The sequence below is a fragment of the Bubalus bubalis genome, chromosome 20 (genome assembly GCF_019923935.1).
Source record: "Bubalus bubalis isolate 160015118507 breed Murrah chromosome 20, NDDB_SH_1, whole genome shotgun sequence".
Classification (NCBI taxonomy): Eukaryota; Metazoa; Chordata; class Mammalia; order Artiodactyla; family Bovidae; genus Bubalus; species Bubalus bubalis.
In genome coordinates, this window is record NC_059176.1 from 62,244,481 (window position 1) to 62,263,119 (window position 18,639).

Consider the following 18,639-nt stretch of genomic DNA (forward strand, 5'->3'; position numbering starts at 1 on the left):
AAAGTTCAAGTTTATACTGGTCTGCAGTTCCTTATCTGCATTTCTGATATCCAAAGATCTCTAAACATTAGATGTTTTCCTTAATCTAGTTGATGCAAAAGGTGAGCTGAGCTGGTGTGAGGCGAAGTGTGACGTCTGTATTTATTTCACCTAAATTGCCTGTTCCTATTTCCTGCCCTGAAATGTCAAGGTGGCCAGTTGTGGAGTGCAGCCCCAGACTCTGAGTCCACTGGAATCCAGCAGGGAAGGGATTCTAATGCCAGCTTGTAGTTGAGGCTGTTTGAGCACCGCATTGGAAGCTTGAAAAGAAACAGCTGATAAGGAGAAGCAGGACCTTTGGGCATTGACTTTCAGATAAGTAAAGCACATAGAAATGCCAGGTCCCCAAGAGCTCAGCTGGTAAAGAATCCGCCTGCAATGCAGGAGACTCCAGTTTGATTCCTGGGTCAGGAAGAGCCCCTGAGAAAGGATAGGCTACCCACTCCAGTATTCTTGGGCTTCCTTTGTGGCACAGCTGGTAAAGAATCCGCCTGCAATGTGGGAGACCTGGGTTTGATCCTTGGGTTGGGAAGATCCCCTGGAGAAGGGAAAGGCTGCCCTCTCCAGTATTCTGGTCTGAAGAATTTCTTGGACTGTCTAGTCCATGGGGTTGCAAACAGTCAGACACGACTGAGTGACTTTCACTTCACTTCAGTATCCAATGTACTCCATCCCACACCTATAACTATAAAGGCCATGGAGAAATACAGTTTGGCCTTCCTGAACTTTCTGGTTTGGCAGTAGTGAAGCCATCAGCCTTCTGGAAAGCATTACCTTAGAGAGTGTCATGGGTGGGGTGTTGTTATAAAGCAGAAAACCTGGACAGAAAGACAGACACGCACAAAGGGGCGATGATGTGAAGACCGCAGTTATGCTGCCACAAGCCAAGGACTACCGGGGGCTGCCAGAAGCTGAAAGAGGCAAGGTAGGCACCTTTGGCAAGGTTTAGAGGCAGGATCACCCTGCTGACACCTTGGTTTTGGACTTCCATCTGCAAGATTGAAGTGATGAATTTCTGTTCTCAGCTCCCGGTGCACCTCCCTCTATCTTATACACCCTTCAGCTTCTCCATCTGGCTCACCCTCATCTGTCCACTAGAAGTACCCTGCATCCCTTCTGTGAACTCCGTCCTGACCTGCAGACTGGGTCAGACATGCCTCTGGGGTCTGTGCACCTTGACAAGGGCAACTATATGGGGCTTTGTGCGGGCAGCAGGAGCTCTGGCCCGCTGTTGACCCATCGCCTCTGTGGGAGCTCCTTGAGGGCAGGTCCAGGCCCCCAAAGGCCCCAGCAACGAACTGGACGGCCCTGAGCTTGGCTTGTCAGGAGCTCCCTGTGGCCCTCCAGCAAGCGAGGTGACCCATCTGTTTCTTTCTGCAGGAACTCTCCAAACTGGGCCTGGGGAATGACATGGAAGTAGAGCTGCAGACTCTTCAGCTGCCGGTGGATTACAGGGAAGTGAAGCAGAGGGTCGCCAGAATCTGGGAAGATCTTCAACCCCAAGTAAATGACAGCGAGGGAGGCAGTGGGGATGGGAGCAGGGGGTGGGATGATTATGTGTGGAGACCCAGAGCCTGTGAACCCCAGGACCCTGGTTCTAGGGTTGATGGCTCAAGTGTATCCTGCCCCCTGCCCACCAGTAACAGCCCAGACAATTTCAAAAGGGTCTGGTTATAAAAGTTTAAGATGAAATACAGAGTAGAATCTCAGAATAAGACTCTGGAAAGAGAGAAGGAGGAAAAGAAAAGGAAGCTTTATTCCCAGCCTGGACTCAAAGGTAGTTCCCACCTAACAGAGAGGCCCCTGGGTTAGTCCCAGCCAGGCCCTTGCAGAGGAGGTGGGTTGTGAGATGGGGTGAGAGGCAAGGACCTCTTGGCCTAGGAGAGCATTTGGAGGGTGGCCCCCACCAGGAGGTAGGAGAGTGGCCCACCTGGAGAGGCCCATTTCATCACTCCCAGAATATTTTATCAGAACAGAGTTACTATGCAGGAAACTGGTACAAACATCCTCCAGATATGAAGACCAGATGATATTAATAGAACAAATACCACCAGACCTTTAAGATGATACCCTAATGTTTTGATAATATAATGAGCTATATTTTTCAAAGAGGAAAAATAATCAGCTCAAAAAATTCTAACAGTATTTTATTAGACTGTTATTAACTTCCTTTATTAAAATTTCATAAAAGAGATGGAAGCTTCCAGGGAAAGACTAAGCTTCTCCTGGGATAGTCTTAGATACCAGCTGGGACCCCCCAGGGAAAAAGGGAATACACTGCCCTATAAAAATGTTTTGAAATAGGAAAATATTTAAATTAGATACCCTGTAGGTGTCTATCCAGTGACTTTTTGTTCCAGCACATTCATCAAGGGGAGCGGGCAGGGGATGGGTGTGATGGTGGTACATTTGGGGGGTTGTGTCTTGCCCCCCAGAGCTCTCCCTCTTAACCGTCTGGAGAGCAGCGGGGACCTCAGTTTCCCTAATCTTCTGCCTCCACATGTGCTCACACAGTTCGTTGTGCATGTGGGCGTGGACCCCGCCGCCAAGGCCATCTTTCTGGAGCAGTGCAGCAAGAACCGAGGCTACCGGGACGCTGACATCCGGGGCTTCCGGCCCGAGTGTGGCGTGTGCCTTCCGGATGGCCCAGAAGTGATCGCGTCAGAGGTCAGCATGAAGGCGGTCAGCAGGCGGGCGGCAGTGCAGGGCGCGGAGGTGGCCTTTTCCCGCGACGCGGGTAGGTGCGTCCTGATACTGGGCTTGCAGGGGAGGAGGAAGGGCTGAAGCGGCCTCTGACCAAACTTCGTCCCAGCATGTGCCATCCTGTGCCATCCAGCTGGGTGCTTAGAGCTGCCCAGAGTCATCACCCAGACCCACACGTTGCTCACTTCTGCCTAGGACTGATTCTGAGGACCCTCCCACTCACTAGCCTTTGTTGGCTGGCAGAAGAGAAGGAGTAGGTAGGGGATGTTGAGAGGCACTAACATTTTGTGGATGACTTTTTTTTTTTTTGAAGTATTTTATTATTATTTTTAATTGGACGATAATTGCTGTTATATATATATATATATATATCACCTCCCTCTTGAGCCTCCCTGCACTGCCCCCTACCCCCCCCCCCCAACCCCCACCACCCTCACACCCCACTAGGTCTCACAGAGCACCAGGCTGGGCTCCCTGTGTTATAGAGCATCTTCCCACTGGCTCTGTTTTACACATGGTGGTGTATATATGTCAATACTATCCCAGTTCATCCCGCCCTCTCCTTACCCCACTGTGTTCACAAGTCTGTTCTCTACGTCTGTATCTCCATTCCTTCCCTGTGAACAGGTTTATCAGCATGATTTTTCTAGATTCTTACATATGCTTTAATATAGTATGTTTGTTTTTCTCTTTCCCACTTCATTCTGTGTGACAGGCTCAAGGTTCATCCACTTTAATACAACTGACTCAAGTTCATTCCTTTTTATGGCTGAGTAATAGTCCATTGTATATGTGTACCACAACTTCTTTATCTATTCACCTGTCAGTGGACATCTAGATTGCTCCCATGTCCTAGCTGTTGCGTATAGGCCGCAGTGAACATTGGGGTTCATGTGTCTTTTTGAATTGTGGTTTTCTAAGCATCTGAATGCAGAGTTCCAAAGAATAGCAAGAAGAGATAAGAAAGCCTTCCTCAGTGATCAATGCAAAGAAATAGAGGAAAACAACAGAATGGCAAAGACTAGAGATCTCTTCAAGAAAATCAGAGATACCAAGGGAACATTTCATGCAAAGATGGGCTCGATAAAGGACAGAAATGGTATGGACCTAACAGAAGCAGAAGATATTAAGAAGAGGTGGTAAGAATACACAGAAGAACTGTACAAAAAAGATCTTCATGACCCAGACAATCACGATGGTGTGATCACTCATCTAGAGCCAGACATCCTGGAATGTGAAGTCAAGTGGGCCTTAGAAAGCATCACTACAAACAAAGCTAGTGGAGGCAATGGAATTCCAGTTGAGCTCTTTCAAATCCTGAAAGATGATGCTGTGAAAGTGCTGCACTCAATATGCCAGCAGATTTGGAAAACTCAGCAGTGGCCACAGGACTGGAAAAGGTCAGTTTTCATTCCAATCCCAAAGAAAGGCAATGCCAAAGAATGCTCAAACTACTGCACAATTGCACTTATCTCACATGCTAGTAAAGTAATGCTCAAAATTCTCTAAGCCAGGCTTCAGTAATACATGAACCATGAACTTCCTGATGTTCAACCTGGTTTTTGGAAAAGGCAGAGGAACCAGAGATCAAATTGCCAACATCAGCTGGATCATGGAAAAAACAAGAGAGTTCCAGAAAAACATCTATTTCTGCTTTATTGACTATGCCAAAGCCTTTGACTCTGTGGATCACAATAAACTGTGGAAAATTCTGAAAGAGATGGGAATACCAGACCACCTGACCTGCCTCTTGAGAAATCTGTATGCAGGTCAGGAAGCAACAGTTAGAACTGGACATGGAACAACAGACTGGTTCCAAATAAGAAAAGGAGTACGTCAAGGCTGTATATTGTCACCCTGCTTATTTAACTTCTATGCAGAGTACATCATGAGAAACGCTGGGCTGGAAGAAACACAAGCTGGAATCAAGATTGTCGGGAGAAATATCAATAACCTCAGATAAGCAGATGATACCACCCTTATGGCAGAAAGTGAAGAGGAACTAAAAAGCCTCTTGATGAAAGTGAAAGAGGAAAGTGAAAAAGTTGGCTTAAAGCTCAACATTCAGAAAACTAAGATCATGGCATCTGGTCCCATTACTTCATGGGAAATAGATGGGGAAACAGTGGAAACAGTGGCAGACTTTATTTTTCTGAGTTCCAAAATCCCTGCAGATGGTGACTGCAGCCATGAAATTAAAAGACGCTTACTCCTTGGAAGGAAAGTTATGTCCAACCTAGATAGCATATTCAAAAGCAGAGACATTACTTTGCCAACAAAGGTTTGTCTAGTCAAGGCTATGGTTTTTCCTGTGGTCATGTATGGATGTGAGAGTTGGACTGTGAAGAAGGCTGAGCGCCGAAGAACTGATGCTTTGAAACGGTGGTGCTGGAGAAGACTCTTGAGAGTCCCTTGGACTGCAAGGAGATCCAACCAGTCCATTCTGAAGGAGATCAGCCCTGGGATTTCTTTGGAAGGAATGATGCTAAAGCTGAAACTCCAGTACTTTGGCCACCTCATGTGAAGAGTCAACTCATTGGAAAAGACTCTGATGCTGGGAGGGATTGGGGGCAGGAGGAGAAGGGGACGACGGAGGATGAGATGGCTGGATGGCATCACTGACTCAATGGACGTGAGTCTGAGTGGACTCCGGGAGTTGGTGATGGACAGGGAGGCCTGGCGTGCTGCGATTCTTGGGGTCACAAAGAGTCAGACATGACTGAGAGACTGAACTGAACTGAACTGAAGGGTATATACCCAGTAATGGGATTGCTGAGTTATTTATTGCCGCAAAGTTGTGAATTAACCATTCTAGTTTAGCCTCAGATGAAGATTAATTTTCCTTCGTTTCTCCAGATTCTGACCCCCTAGGAGGTAGTTAATTCTCCTTCAAAAGAATGAATGAAGAAATCGTTACTGAATTAAATCATATGAGTCTTATTCAGGCCCTAGCATAGCGTTGGAAGGTTCTTGCTTTATTCAGTGGCCAACAAATTGAGAAACAAGAGCTAAGTTCATAGACCAACTTCTTGCCCACCTGATGAAAGGGATTTAATATTAAAGATGAGACAAAGGGAGGAGGAGTGAGGCTAATGATGGAGAGGCATATGCATTAGTCTACCTAGGAAGACTTTTTCCAGGGAGTAGGATGCCACTCTGCTTTTATCCTTTTTATGGTCCTTAATGGCTGGTCCTGGCCACCAGTAGGTGTGTCATGTTAAGAATAGTAGGCTAATTTAGTAAAATTAATGTATAATGAGACTCAGGGTTTGTTGGAGGTCAGGTTCCTGGCCATCTTGGTCCCAACTGGTACCATCTTTTTTGTTTGTGGCTTTCTTTCTTATCCTTGGATCCTTTAACTTAAATATTTATGTTAACTCCTGCTAAAGGTGGGGCCTGGCAAGTTTTGAGCAAAAATCTGGAGCACGTCTGGCAATAACACCACCCCCACCTCTTCCTACTTACTGCTTCTCATTCTTGAGGGCCACTGAAGGGTGAAGGTCTGACTTCTGAAGCTGCTTCCTGCTGAACATGAGTGCCGTTTTTCCTTGGATTAGGGGAGCAGAACTGTTCCTGACTAGCCTAAATTAAGTCTAATTTTCAGCAAGCTGCAGTCAGAATTGTTTGTACGCTTGTATTAGTATCATCTGAAGCTTGATGATGTCAAAGTCATCAAAGTCACATTTACTAAGGAAGTTGACAAGACAAGGCCCAGAGATAAGCAGGAAGATAATGGCAATTAGTGGAGCCAAGAAATGGAAAAAAGGCACGTTAGCCTGGGAAGACCCTGCTTGACTATGTTCCAGATGGAGCTTGGATCTAGACCTTGTGTGTTCTATCTGTATAACCATTGAGATTACTCATATCTTTTTTAGGTTTATCTCAACCAACCGAGTTATTGACATATGTATAGCAGGTTTTATTAGTAACTGTGCAGGCTTCTCCTTGCTCAGCAAGGAGACAGTCAAGGCTAGTCTGTTGTTCAGAAAAACATTTGTTAGAGAGTCCAGAGAAGTATGGAGTTCCTGTAAGGCATACCCTGTGTTTTTAGACAAGTCCTTAAAGGCCTGGGTGAGATTTTGTAGAGAGATTTCATGCTGTGCAAACCTTCCCCAGGGGGCCACTAGTCTGAGAGAAGTCCTTACTGCTGCCAGAATGAGTCCTTTTATCTCAGGGCTGGACAATCTTATGAATGGTTATACCTAGGTTCTGAGAACTTAGCTGCCCTAGCATGCAATGTCCCCAAGATTGGGCTTATCTAAACAAGGATGGACTAGAGCCCACCCCAGAGAAGGGAAGGAGTTAGAGTTGTTCTGATGGGGCACTTGGTTTATTCTCAGGCCACAAAGGAACGGGTACCCATAGGGAGCATATGTTCTGGGGAGTTGAATCACATTCAAAAGTGGCTAGCCCCAGAGGGTGCCCTTGAAGAGTGAGGAGAGAGGTCCACCTGCCTAGTGGCGGTCACTGAGGGATTCTTGACCAGTGGCTTTTCCCCAGGCCTTAGGAGGGCCGTATACTAACTGTCAGACAACTGGCATTTTCCATCTGCAGTAAGTACATCTCCCATCTGGTCCGTGTGGGTGTTCATCAGGTCGGTGCAGGGGGCACAGTGGGTGAGATTTCCATAGGAGTCAACCCAAGGCACTTAAATTGTGGGGTAATGGAAGAAGTCGTGGCCAGAGTCCAGAGTAACCCTAGGGTGTTACTATAAGTCCCTCCTTTTTATAGGGGTGTTTAATAGGGGCGGTGGCAGCAGCCTGATCATAGTGGTGGTCCTGTGGGGTGCGTGCTTTGTGTCTGATAGAGGGAATCCAAGCAGGGAAGCTGCTTTAGGGATGGGATATAAACTTCGGGAGGAATAGGTTTTCTATGCTGTCCCTCACTGAGTTGTGTTCAGCTAATCTATAGATGTCACTTGGAGAGTGGAGGTGACAGATTCAGCACTGGGATAGCTTTTGTCAGCAGGCTGTAATTCTCAAGAAATTCACTACTGAATCCCTATTCTTCATGGATGGTTCTAAGAGATAGAGCAGAGAAGATAAGAAGGAATAGACAATAATGGCCACTCATCCTGCCTCCAATGTTAATGTTCCCTATATCCAGCATGGACAGAGGAAATGTTTACCAGTAGGAGGAGGTTTGGCAGAACAGTGGAAGCTAAGTAATACAGTAGCAATGAGAAGGCCACCTGCTAAGCCTGCCCATCACATTACTTACTTATTAGTAGGCTTAGTCCCTTTAAAAAGGAATGTAAGCTCAGTGACAGGTTCACACAGCTGCAATTGAGCAAGTGGCTCAGTAACTTCCAGAGGCATAGGTGTTGTCTTTACTCTGGTATGGTGGCCCACGGAGTTACGCTCTGCAATTGTCAGGCACTGAATTGGTCAAGATTACAAGATAAGGTCCTGCCCACTTGGGGGCTAACTGGTCTTGTGGATTTCCAGCCTTCCAGGTGTTCAAATAAACCCAGTTCCAGGGAACAAAGGATGTAAAACCATGTCAGAAGGGGAAGGCTTGTAAAGCTTTGATTTTTTTTTTTTTTTTTCCGTCTGTAAGGCATATTTCAGTCATCCATGTCCCTAAGGTTGACTTTGTAGGCAGGTCCTTCAAGAATGGGCCTCCTGTACCTGATCTCATACAGACTTATCCCGAGCTTTCCTTTAGGGGCTAATTGCATTCTGAGAAGTGCTGTGGGGAGAAGAGAGATCCAAGTTTGATAAATCTCTTGACATAGTTTGGCTTAATTTCTTTTGAGAATTTGATTTATTCTTTTTACTTTTCCTGAGGATTGTGGTCTCGTGCCTGACTCTTTGCCACCCCATGGATTGTAGCCCTTCAGGCTCCTCTGTCCATGGCATTTTCCAAGCAAGGATACTGGAGTGGGTTGCCATTTCCGTCTGCACGAGACTTCCCGACCCAGGGATCGAACCTGCGCCTCTGCTGTCTCCTATACTGGCAGATGGATTCTTCACCACTAGTACCACCTGGAAGCCCAAGACGGGTGCAGCCTCCATTTAATTCCCAGTGCTCTAGAGATCTCCTTAGTAATTTGAGAAACAAAGGTGGGACCACTGTCACATTGAATGGATTTAGGGAGCCCAAACTGAGGGATTATTTCCTTGAGCAGGGCCTTAGAAATCTCTGAAGTAGTCTTGGTTTGGGGCAGGAATCTAGCCAAAGGTGTCAGTCAAAACCAGCAAATATCTGAAAATTTCCTTGTACCCAGGGCATTACTGTGAAATCCATTTGCAAGCTTTGACCTGGATATGTGCCTCTGTACGAGGTGGGGGTCCCTCCCTTGACTTTGGAGGGGTGAGTGTTGAGGTTATTCTGGAGACAGATAGGGCTCGGTTCAACCTTATCTGTTTAAGGAGACTTCAGAAATTGGGAGTAGTGATGGATGTGATAAGCCATTGATACAGGGTCTCCTGCTTATGGCCTGAAGTGCCCGTTCAGAATGGCTTGACGTGCAGTAGCCTGAAGAGCAGCTGCCCATGATTGTTAACCATCCTTTCCAGGTATTCTGGGCTTTTAAAACAGGCCCATCACAAAGCCTTCTCTTTCTTCTGGGGGGTATAAGAGCTAGGATCTGGGGGCAGCGATAGCAGGGGCGTTTGAAGTCTGTCCCCACCCTCTACAGCTTGTTTAGCTGCCATATATGCTCTGCGGTTTCCTCTTGTTATTTCTGCGTCTCCCTTTGATGGCCTCTCCAGTGAATACAGGCTATACGCTCTTTTCAGAAGTACAGCTTCCAGCAGCCTCCTAATCCCCAGCCCACCCCCCTCTTTTAATCTGTTTATTCCCTGAGGTCAGTTTATGTTGTGTCCTCAGGCTATGCCATTCTTTTAAAGTTTGTGCCCTGCCCCCTTCCCTCCTGTTTCACTTTGGTCCAGTTGTTTAGAAAAATAGGCCTCAACTGGAGTCAGAGGTCCGGGTTTTTGTGTAGGCACCTCCAGGGAAGTGTCTCTTCCTTCAGGTACATATGGATGGAAGGAGTGGCTCAGGTTGGGTAAAGCTAACCTGGGGGCTCTCCCGAGATGTTTTTTCAGTTCCAGGAATGCTCAGTCACAGTTGAGGGTCTGCTCAAAAGAGTCAAGGTCCTTCCCTTTTAATTGTTCATATGAGGGCTTAGCAATTAAGCCAGCATTGGGGATCCACACATGGCAGAGCCAGGCACCCCCAGGAAACCCTGGAGCTGTTCTCTCGTATTAGGGGTGCCATCTGGCAAATCCATTCTTTCCTCTTCTTAGATAGTGCCTTGTGCCCCTTTTCTGTTATTAAATCCTAAGCATTCTACCCTCTGGAGGGAGATTTGGGCTTTTTTCCTTTGAAACTTTATATCCTCTCTCTGCCAGATGATTTAAGGCAGTAACTTTGTTATGGTCAGAAAGCTCTTTGATGGGGCTGGCGATTAGAATTTCATCCACATATTGAAGGATAGTCCCCTGTTCTAATTCAAAGTCACTGAGATCCTCAGCTAAAACCTTTCTTAAAAGGGTGAGGGAGTTTTAAAATCCCTGCAGCAGAACCACCCAGCACAAGAGGTGTTTTCTTCTGTAGTTTAGATCCTGCCATTCAAATGCAAAAATGTACTGAGTTTACCTGGCTAAGGGCACACAAAGGAAGGTGTCTTTTAAACCTAGCAAAGTGCATGGACTTCCCTGGTGGCTCAGACAGTAAAGCGTCTGTCTACAATGCCGGAGACCCGGGTTCGATCCCTGGGTTGGAAAGATCCCTTGGAGAAGGAAATGGCAAAATCCCATGGACAGAGGACCCTGGAAGGCTACAGTCCATGGGGGTCACAAAGAGTCGGACACAGTTGAGTGACTTCACTTTCATTCAAGTGCATGGTAAGTCGCTGTAGTTGTGCCAGACTCTTGGGGATCCTATGGACTGTAGCCCGCCAGGTTCCCCCCTTCAAGGGATTCTCCAGGCAAGAATACTGGAGTGGGTTGCCATGACCCCCTTCAGGGGATCCCCCTGAGGGGATCCTCCTGACCCAGGGATTGAACCCACTTCTCTTAACATCTCCTGCATTGGAGGCAGATTCTTTACCACTCGCACCACCTGGAATGCCAAATGCTCCTGGGGTTTAGGGTAGAGCGTATGGCCTCAACGGGTGAATTTCTTTCCTGTCTGTATTTATAGCTTGGAGGTCATGAACCAGCTGTCATCTCTTGAGTTTTTTACTGGCAGAATAGGACTGTTGCAAGGGCACTGGCAGGGTCTAAGAAGCCGTTGTTTGAAAAGACTTTCTATTATAGGCTTCAGGCATGCTAGGGCTTCTTTGCTTCATGAGTATTCTTTTTATTTGGTTTTTGTCGAAGCTTGTTGTCGTTCAGTTGCTGAGTCCTGTCTGACTCTTTGCGACCCCATGGACTGCAGCACACCAGGCTTTCCTGTCCTTCACTATCTCCCTGAGTTTGCTCAGACTCATGTCCATTGAGATGTACTAAGTCGCTTCAGTCATGTCTGATTCTTTGCAACCCCATGGACTGTAGCCCACCAGTCTCCTCTGTCCATGGAATTCTCCAGGCAGGAATACTGCAGTGGGTTGCCATTTCCTCCTTTAAAGGATCTGCCCTTGTGGCTCAGACACTAAAGAATCTGCCTGCAATGCGGGAGACCCAGATTTGATCCCTGGATCCGGCAGATGCCCTGGAGAAGGGCATGGCTACCCACTCCAGTATTCTTGCCTGGAGAATTTCATGAACAGAGGAGCTTGGCAGACTGCAGTCCATGGGATCACAAAGAGTCGGACATGACTGAGCGACTAACACTTTTCACTTTCACGTCCATTGAATCAGCGATACTGTCTAACCATTTCATCCTCTGCTGCCCTCTTCTCCTCCTGCCCTCAGTCTTTCCCAGGAAATAGAGATTTAAACTGGCCTCACATTTTTTCCACAGTCCCTTTTTTGGCTAAGAGCCATGAAAAATCCAACATAGGGGATCTCATCCCATTTTCTTTTTAAACACTAGCAATAGCGATCCAATTGAAAAATAAATTAGAGAGTCATTAGTTGGCCAGCTTTCTCCATCCACCAGTTTACATTGGAGCTATGCAGTGTTAACAAAGAAAATAAGCTGTCTCCTTATTAGTGGGTGTTCCTCAAAGAGTTTACAGTTACGGAGAATGTACCGAGCCGTGTTCACTGGGATGGAGGCTGGGTTGCCCATATCAAGGAGTCCTTACTTCTAGTCTCTCTTCAGCTTCCCAGTGGCCTCTTCCTAGGGTTGGTGACCATGCAGATCCCACAGGATTGGCCCACCCCAAGTGGTTTGGGAGCTCTAACTGCAACCTGAACCAGTCTTTGCAGGGGCTGGAAGGGGAGACACTGTCCAAGAGGGTCTTAGTTAGAAAGCCCCTCTGAAGTCAGTGACTCAGTGTTGCCAGACCCACTGTGAGCTGTAGGAAATACCTGATGTAGGTGACTGCTTTCAGCAAGCAGTTCCCAGAGACAGGGTGAAGCGGGAGTGGGAAAACAGTTCTCTAAGTCAGCAGTCCCCAACCTTTTGGGCACCAGGGACCAGTTCTGTGGAAGGCAGTTTTTTCACTGACTGGGATAGGGGGATTCATTGCAGAATGATTCAAGCACATTTATTGTGTACTTTATATTAGTACTATATCAGCTCCACCTCAGATCTTCAGGCATTAGATCCCAGACGTTGGGGCCTCTGCTCTAAATCATATAAATTGCTCAGATAAAGATCCCGTCCAGTTGGATCTTCTTGCCAGGATCTAGTCCAACCAGGTAACCAACTATCTCATCACCCTCTCTCCTTACCAGAGGATTAGCTCAATTTAGATAACCAACCGCCCAGTCCAGTCCTCTACAAAGAGGTCTGGCTTCAACCAGATGGCTCTACAACCAACCCAGCTTTATTGGCTGAAGTTGGGTCAGTCAGTCGCTCAGTGGTGTCCGAGTCTTTGCGACCCCATGGACTGCAGCACGCCAGGCTTCCCTGTCTTATCACTAACTCCCAGAGCTCACTTAAACTCATGTCCATTGAGTCGGTGATGCCATTCAACCATCTCACCCTCTGTCATCCCCTTCTCCTCCTGCCTTCAATCTTTCCCAGCATCAGGGTCTTTTCCAATGAGTCAGTTCTTTGCAGCAGGTAGCCAAAGCATTGGCGCTTCAGCTTCAGCATCAGTCCTTCCAATGAATATTCAGGATTAATTTCCTGTAGGATGGACTAGTTGGATCTCCTTGCTGTCCAAGGGACTCTCAAGAGTCTTCTCCAACACCACAGTTCAAAAGCATCAATTCTTTGGCGCTCAGCTTTCTTTATAGTCCAACTCTCACATCCATACATGACTAGTAGAAAAACCATAGCTTTGACTAGATGGACCTTTGTCGGCAAAGTAACGTCTCTGCTTTTTAATGTGCTATGTAGGTTGGTCATAGCTTTTCTTCCAAGGAGCAAGTGTCTTTTAACTTTGTAGCTGCAGTCACCAGCTGCAGTGGTTTTGGAACCCCACAAAATACAGTCTGTCACTGTTTCCATTCTTTCCCCATCTATTTGCCATGAAGTGATGGGACCGGATGCCATGATCTTCATTTTCTGAATGTTGAGTTTTAAGCCAGCTTTTTCACTCTCCTCATTTAACTTCATCAAGAGGCTGTTTAGTTCCTCTTTGCTTTCTGCCTTGAGGGTGGTGTCATCTGTATATCTGAGGTAGGCCAGGTCTTCCCCAAATTGCTGCAAGCATCATTTGCTGTAAATACGCTGGTGGTGGCGGTGGTGGGTGGTGCTCCACCTGATCTTTGGCTGCTTTTCTGTCTCCAGCTTAATTTCTATCTCCAGTATCCCTCACTGGCCCAGAGGTCAAAAATTGGGGCACATGGTTCAGTTACTTAGCTGGCTTTGTTGGCCCTGGGTCAGTGAGTAACCCTGAATTAATGGACAGAGAGTGCCCCAAGATGAACTCCAAAATTTGTTACTGAATTAAGTTGTCTGGACCTTGCTTGGACCCTCTCTGCCTGAGTTGGAGAGGTTCCTTTTTCCCACTTGGGTTCAAGCTTTGTTCAGCAGTAAAAGTATAGAGAAGTGGGAGCTAAGTTCACAGACCAACTTATCACCCACCTGGTGAGAGGGATTTAATTTTAAAAATAAAGACAAAGGCAGGAGGAGTGAGGCTGGTGATGGGGAGGCATATGCTTTAGTCTACCTGGGAAGGGTCAGGGGTTTTTTCCAGGGAGTGGAGTGCCACCCCTCTTTTAATCCTTTTTGTTCCTTAATGCCTGGTCATTTAGCTACAGGGTCATTTAATATGCTAATTTATAAAAATCAACATATAATGAGCCCCAGGGTCTGTTGGTGATCAAGTTTGTGGCCCTCTTGGTCTTAGCTGGTTCCATCCAGTTGTTTGTTGTGGTTTTTTTTTTTTTTTTTTTTGTATTTTCCTTGTTTATTTCTGGATCTTTTAACATAAGAATTTATGTTAACTCCTGCTAAAGGTGGGGGTTGGAGGGTTGTGAGCAAAGACCTGAAGCAACTCTGACAGTAAAATGAGTCAAGGCAGACGAGAATGAGGAGGATTCACAGGCTGGAGAGAGAGCCTTTTGGATTCCTTGGTTGGAAATCTGGTGCCTCCCAGGGATCAGCCACTTGCTGGACACGAGACCCGGAGCCAGCCTCTCCATGGCTTTTTCCCAGCAGCAGGTTCTTTCTGAGACAGAAGAACAAAAGCTGGGTCTCCTGGGTGGCGGGCCCCTTGTGCTTCGGAGCTGCGGCCCTGCCGCTTCTGCTTGCATTTAGTTGAGGTTCGAGGCCGGTCCAAGGAGTAACCTGGCATTTTGTGTGGTTATAGGTATGTCTGCGATTACGCCTACTACCTGTCTTTGCATCATGGAAATGGGTGCGCGGCCCTCATCCACGTCCCTCCGTTATCTCCTTGGCTGCCCGCCAGCCTGCTGGGGAAAGCCCTGCAAGTCCTCATCCAGGAAATGCTGGAGGAGATTGAGAAAGGCCGGGCTCAAAACCAGAAGCTCAGCCTTTGCAGTTCCAGCCAGGGAGAACCAACTGGGGGACCGCTCCTTTAGAGAAAATTAAATGTTTCACTCCTGTGTGTAGAGTTAAACTGTGCTTTGAGGGGCTTTTAAAAAAAATTGCTTATAAAACAGTTTACACAGAGGAAAAATGTTCTGAATTCGCTCAACGAAATCACAAAGGGTTATTTTATTGTCAGAAGAAAGAAGAACACTCTGAAAGGCAGACATTTCATAGGGGATTAACTAGCTTCAGTTATGGTTTTCCTGACAATAAAATGAAATGCTGCTGCTGCTGCTGCTAAGTCACTTCAGTCGTGTCCAACTCTGTGCGACCCCATAGACGGCAGCCCACCAGGCTCCCCCGTCCCTGGGATTCTCCAGGCAAGAACACTGGAGTGGGTTGCCATTTCCTCCAATGCATGAAAGTGAAAAGTGAAAGTGAAGTTACTCAGTCATGTCCGACTCCTAGCGACCCCATGGACTGCAGCCTACCAGGCTCCTCCGTCCATGGGATTTTTCAGGCAAGAGTACTGGATTGGGTTGCCATTGCCTTCTCCAAAATGAAATGCTAGTAATGTCTTTTTTCCCTCTTAAAGTCTATGTGTCGGGCCTCTGTGGTTCTGTCCGATCACTGGGACCTCTGCTTCAGTCCCCAGGGCCCCATGTGGTGGGATGACCTGTGACTGGCTGACCTGGGGAAACTCGGGCGTGGCCACCACTGTGGGCGCCCCCGCTGGTCCTCTGAGCCTGTGCATCCAGGCGCTGCAAGCGCCCTCTGAGCCACCGAGTCTCTAGTGTTTGGGCTTTTTCTAACTTCATTTAAAAAATTGTCATAAAATACACATAAGATGAAAGTTATCATTTTAAGCATTTTTTGTGCTCAGTGGCAATATGTACATTGACTCGGGCAACCCTTGCCACCACCATCATCCCAAACTGAAACTCCACACTCATTAACATTATCTTCTCCCTTCTCCCTCTGGCCCTTGGCATCCACTATTCTACCCTTCCTCTCTGAATCTGACTACTCTGGAGACCTCATATTAATGGAACTTTTGTCCGTTTGTGACTGGCTCATTTCACTTAGCAAAATATTTTCAAGGTTGATCCATGTGGCATGTGTCAGAATTTCCTTCCTTTAAGGCTAATACCCCCATTGTATATATAGAATACATTTTGTTTATCCATTCATTTTTTGATGGACATTGGGCTGCTTCCACCTTTTGGCTGTTGTGAAAATGCTACTGCTATGAACACTGGTGTGCAAATGTCTCTTAGAATCCTGGTTTAGGTGTGTGTGTGTGTGTGCGCGCGTGCGTGTGTGACTGTACCTAGTGGGATTGCTGGATCATATGGTGATGCTGAGTTTACTTTTTTGGAGGCGCTGCTGTACTGCTTTTCATGGTAGCCCTCCCAGGTCACATTCCCCCATAGTGTCTGGCCCCAAAGCAAAGGTTAATAGCTGGGTTTAGCTCTTCTACCATGGACAGTATTTTTCTGTCTTTTAAGCAACAGAACCTGCTCTTTACATCATTCATTTTGCCTTTATGGCGCTGTGCCAAGCTGCTCATAGCAAGGTCTCACTGTCCCAGTGTTTTCTAGGGGTACATTTCCATTGGAAACCCCTTTGGCCATATTATTTTTTGGCGGAAGAGCTAAGCTCTGGGAATTTCTTGTTATGTTGGTATGCTCACACTGTAATTTTCTACTTAATTTCATTTGAAGAAAAATCATTTACTTAATGCCCAGATTTATTCAGTGTAAGAAAAAGCAGCTGTACCTTAATAACAAAGGAACTGGGCAAAGGAACACACTTTACCATTAGCCCTCCAGCACACTCGTGTGTTTGGGATAGATTTTACAGGACCCCTTTGCGAATGGAACTGGCTCACTTGACATAGAACAGATCAAAGTCCTACTGCAGCAGACCAAAGGCAGCAAGAGGGGCGGGGTGGTCTGGACACCAAGCACAGGTCTGGTTGCACGGCTATTAATGAGGAGAGCCTTCTGCAATTGTAGACAAACACCTGCTACCCAGAGCTCTGGGCCTCTCCCCCCAACCCCACCTTATTTTAGCTCGTCTCAGGACGGTGGCAAGCAGGCCTCCTCTTGGACCCAGCTCCAGTGTTATTTCAGATTGTAAAATGTGTGTGGCTTGGTGCCAAGCAAACGTTTAGATGTCACCAGAGGCCCAGAGCTCTTGATGAACACCCATCATCTCCCACCCACTGTGGCCTCCAGGGTTCTTTCGGGAGCAGCCAGAGCCCCATTCACCTGGTCTTAAGTGGCCTGCCATCACCCCGATACACACTGGGGTCTCTTTAGTTACGGCTGAGGTGCAGGCAGTTCTGAGACGGTTTGAAAGCTGACACAGCCTCAAAACGCTCAGCCCTGGGTCGGTCATTTAACAGCTGGGGTATCTTGGACGTGTCTGCCTGTTTGCTAATCTATAAAACAAAGGAATAGAAATCCTTCCTTTGCAGAGTTGCTGTGAAGACCTGGTGAGAGAGTGGATGTGAATGTTCGTCAGCGATGACAGAGTGCTGCGTGTGGGCTCGTAGCTGGACCTGAGGGTGGATACGGAAGTAGTTCTGCTGGATTGCGGGCTTGGGCAGGGGCGTGGTGGGGAGAGGGTATTGCAGGTCTCAACCCCAGCACCTTCATCCTCAGGAGACCCTGCTGCTCCCCTGGCTGAGGACAGGTGCAGACTGAGCCTCTGCAGCCTGGAGGCACAGCGCCACCAGCCCGGGGTGGTGGGAATCTTGCCTGCTGGGCTCTTTCCAGAGGTGAGATGCCCACCCGAGCCTCACGTGAGCCTGCTGTGAGTCACAGGTCCTTAGTGAAGGTCTCCTGGGTACCAGGCTCTCCGTGACAATGGGAAGCAAAACTCCAGGGCAACACCGAGAGTTGGGAGTCCCCTGTTTTTCGTTTTTAGGTCCAAGTCCTTGACACTCACCAGGTCGTAAGCAAGCACAGCCTTTCATTTATTTCTACCTCCTACACCTGGCTAGTTAACCCCCTTTGTCCAGTAGCCTGATTTTATTACTGATGTAAAAAAATCCCATGATCAAAGTTTAATAAAGGATCAGCGTGTCTTCCTGATGTGTAAGGTTTGATTCTAGAACATGTACAGCTCGTTTCCATAGAACATGTCTTCACACTTCCTACCATGACATTTCCTCTGGCAAAGATAATGATCCTGGGATTTGTAGTCTCTGGGCCAGGGCTTCCCAGGTGGTGCTAATGGTCAAGAACCCACCTGCCAGTGCTGGAGACAGAAGAGATGTGGGCTTAATCCTTGGGTTGGGAAGATCCCCTGGAGGTGGGCAGGACAACCCACTCCAGGATTCTTGCCTAGGGAATCCCATGGACAGAGGAGCCTGGTGGCTACAGTCCCTAGGGTTGCACAGAGTCAGACAGGACTCAAGTGACTTCGCACAGCATCCTGGGGTAGGCCAAGATCGTCGGCTGAAAAGTAACTAACGTGTCTGCAATGCCAGTGAGCCTCACCCTGTGCGTGTGTCCGAGGCCTTGCCTGTGCCTTCTGAGGTGGTGTGCAGACCATGAGGGACCAACCAGGATGCGAAAGTGTGAAGAGAGTCCTTTGCCCCAGAATCGCCCAGATGAAACCTGCCCGCCTGGAAAAGCCTACACAGCAATCAAAAATCAAGTACAGATATCTATATTTTATAGAAATTCAAATTTTCTTCTGCTGATGTAATGGAGAATAGCTTTCCTGTTCACCCACAACGTGCATGCCAAGAAGGTCGAGCTGTCAGAAACAGGGTGAAGCCTTCACGCAGAACGCCTCCCAGCGACGTGTGTGAACATACACGCCACCCACAGCTCAGCTTCCTTGCTCAGAAGCGGCGGGGGGGGGCAAAATCAGAGACCA

The 18,639-nt window shown here is 47.4% G+C and overlaps 1 protein-coding gene across 4 annotated transcripts in view; it reads left to right on the forward strand.

Annotated features, from left to right (window-relative positions):
- Positions 1-18,639, forward strand: part of PGPEP1L (pyroglutamyl-peptidase I like) — an 81,273-nt gene that overhangs the window by 56,466 nt on the left and 6,168 nt on the right. For 2 of the 4 annotated variants that reach the window (XM_045163825.1, XM_045163824.1), the window contains 3 exons: positions 1,420-1,542; positions 2,554-2,776; positions 14,564-15,046. In XM_045163825.1, coding sequence (XP_045019760.1) covers positions 1,450-1,542; positions 2,554-2,776; positions 14,564-14,805 — 558 coding nt within the window. In that variant the 5' untranslated portion in view covers positions 1,420-1,449 and the 3' untranslated portion in view covers positions 14,806-15,046. Of the gene's footprint in view, positions 1-1,419; positions 1,543-2,553; positions 2,781-14,563; positions 15,047-18,639 lie in introns of those variants that run through there. The other 2 variants (XM_006075348.4, XM_045163826.1) reach the window with 2 other exon arrangements.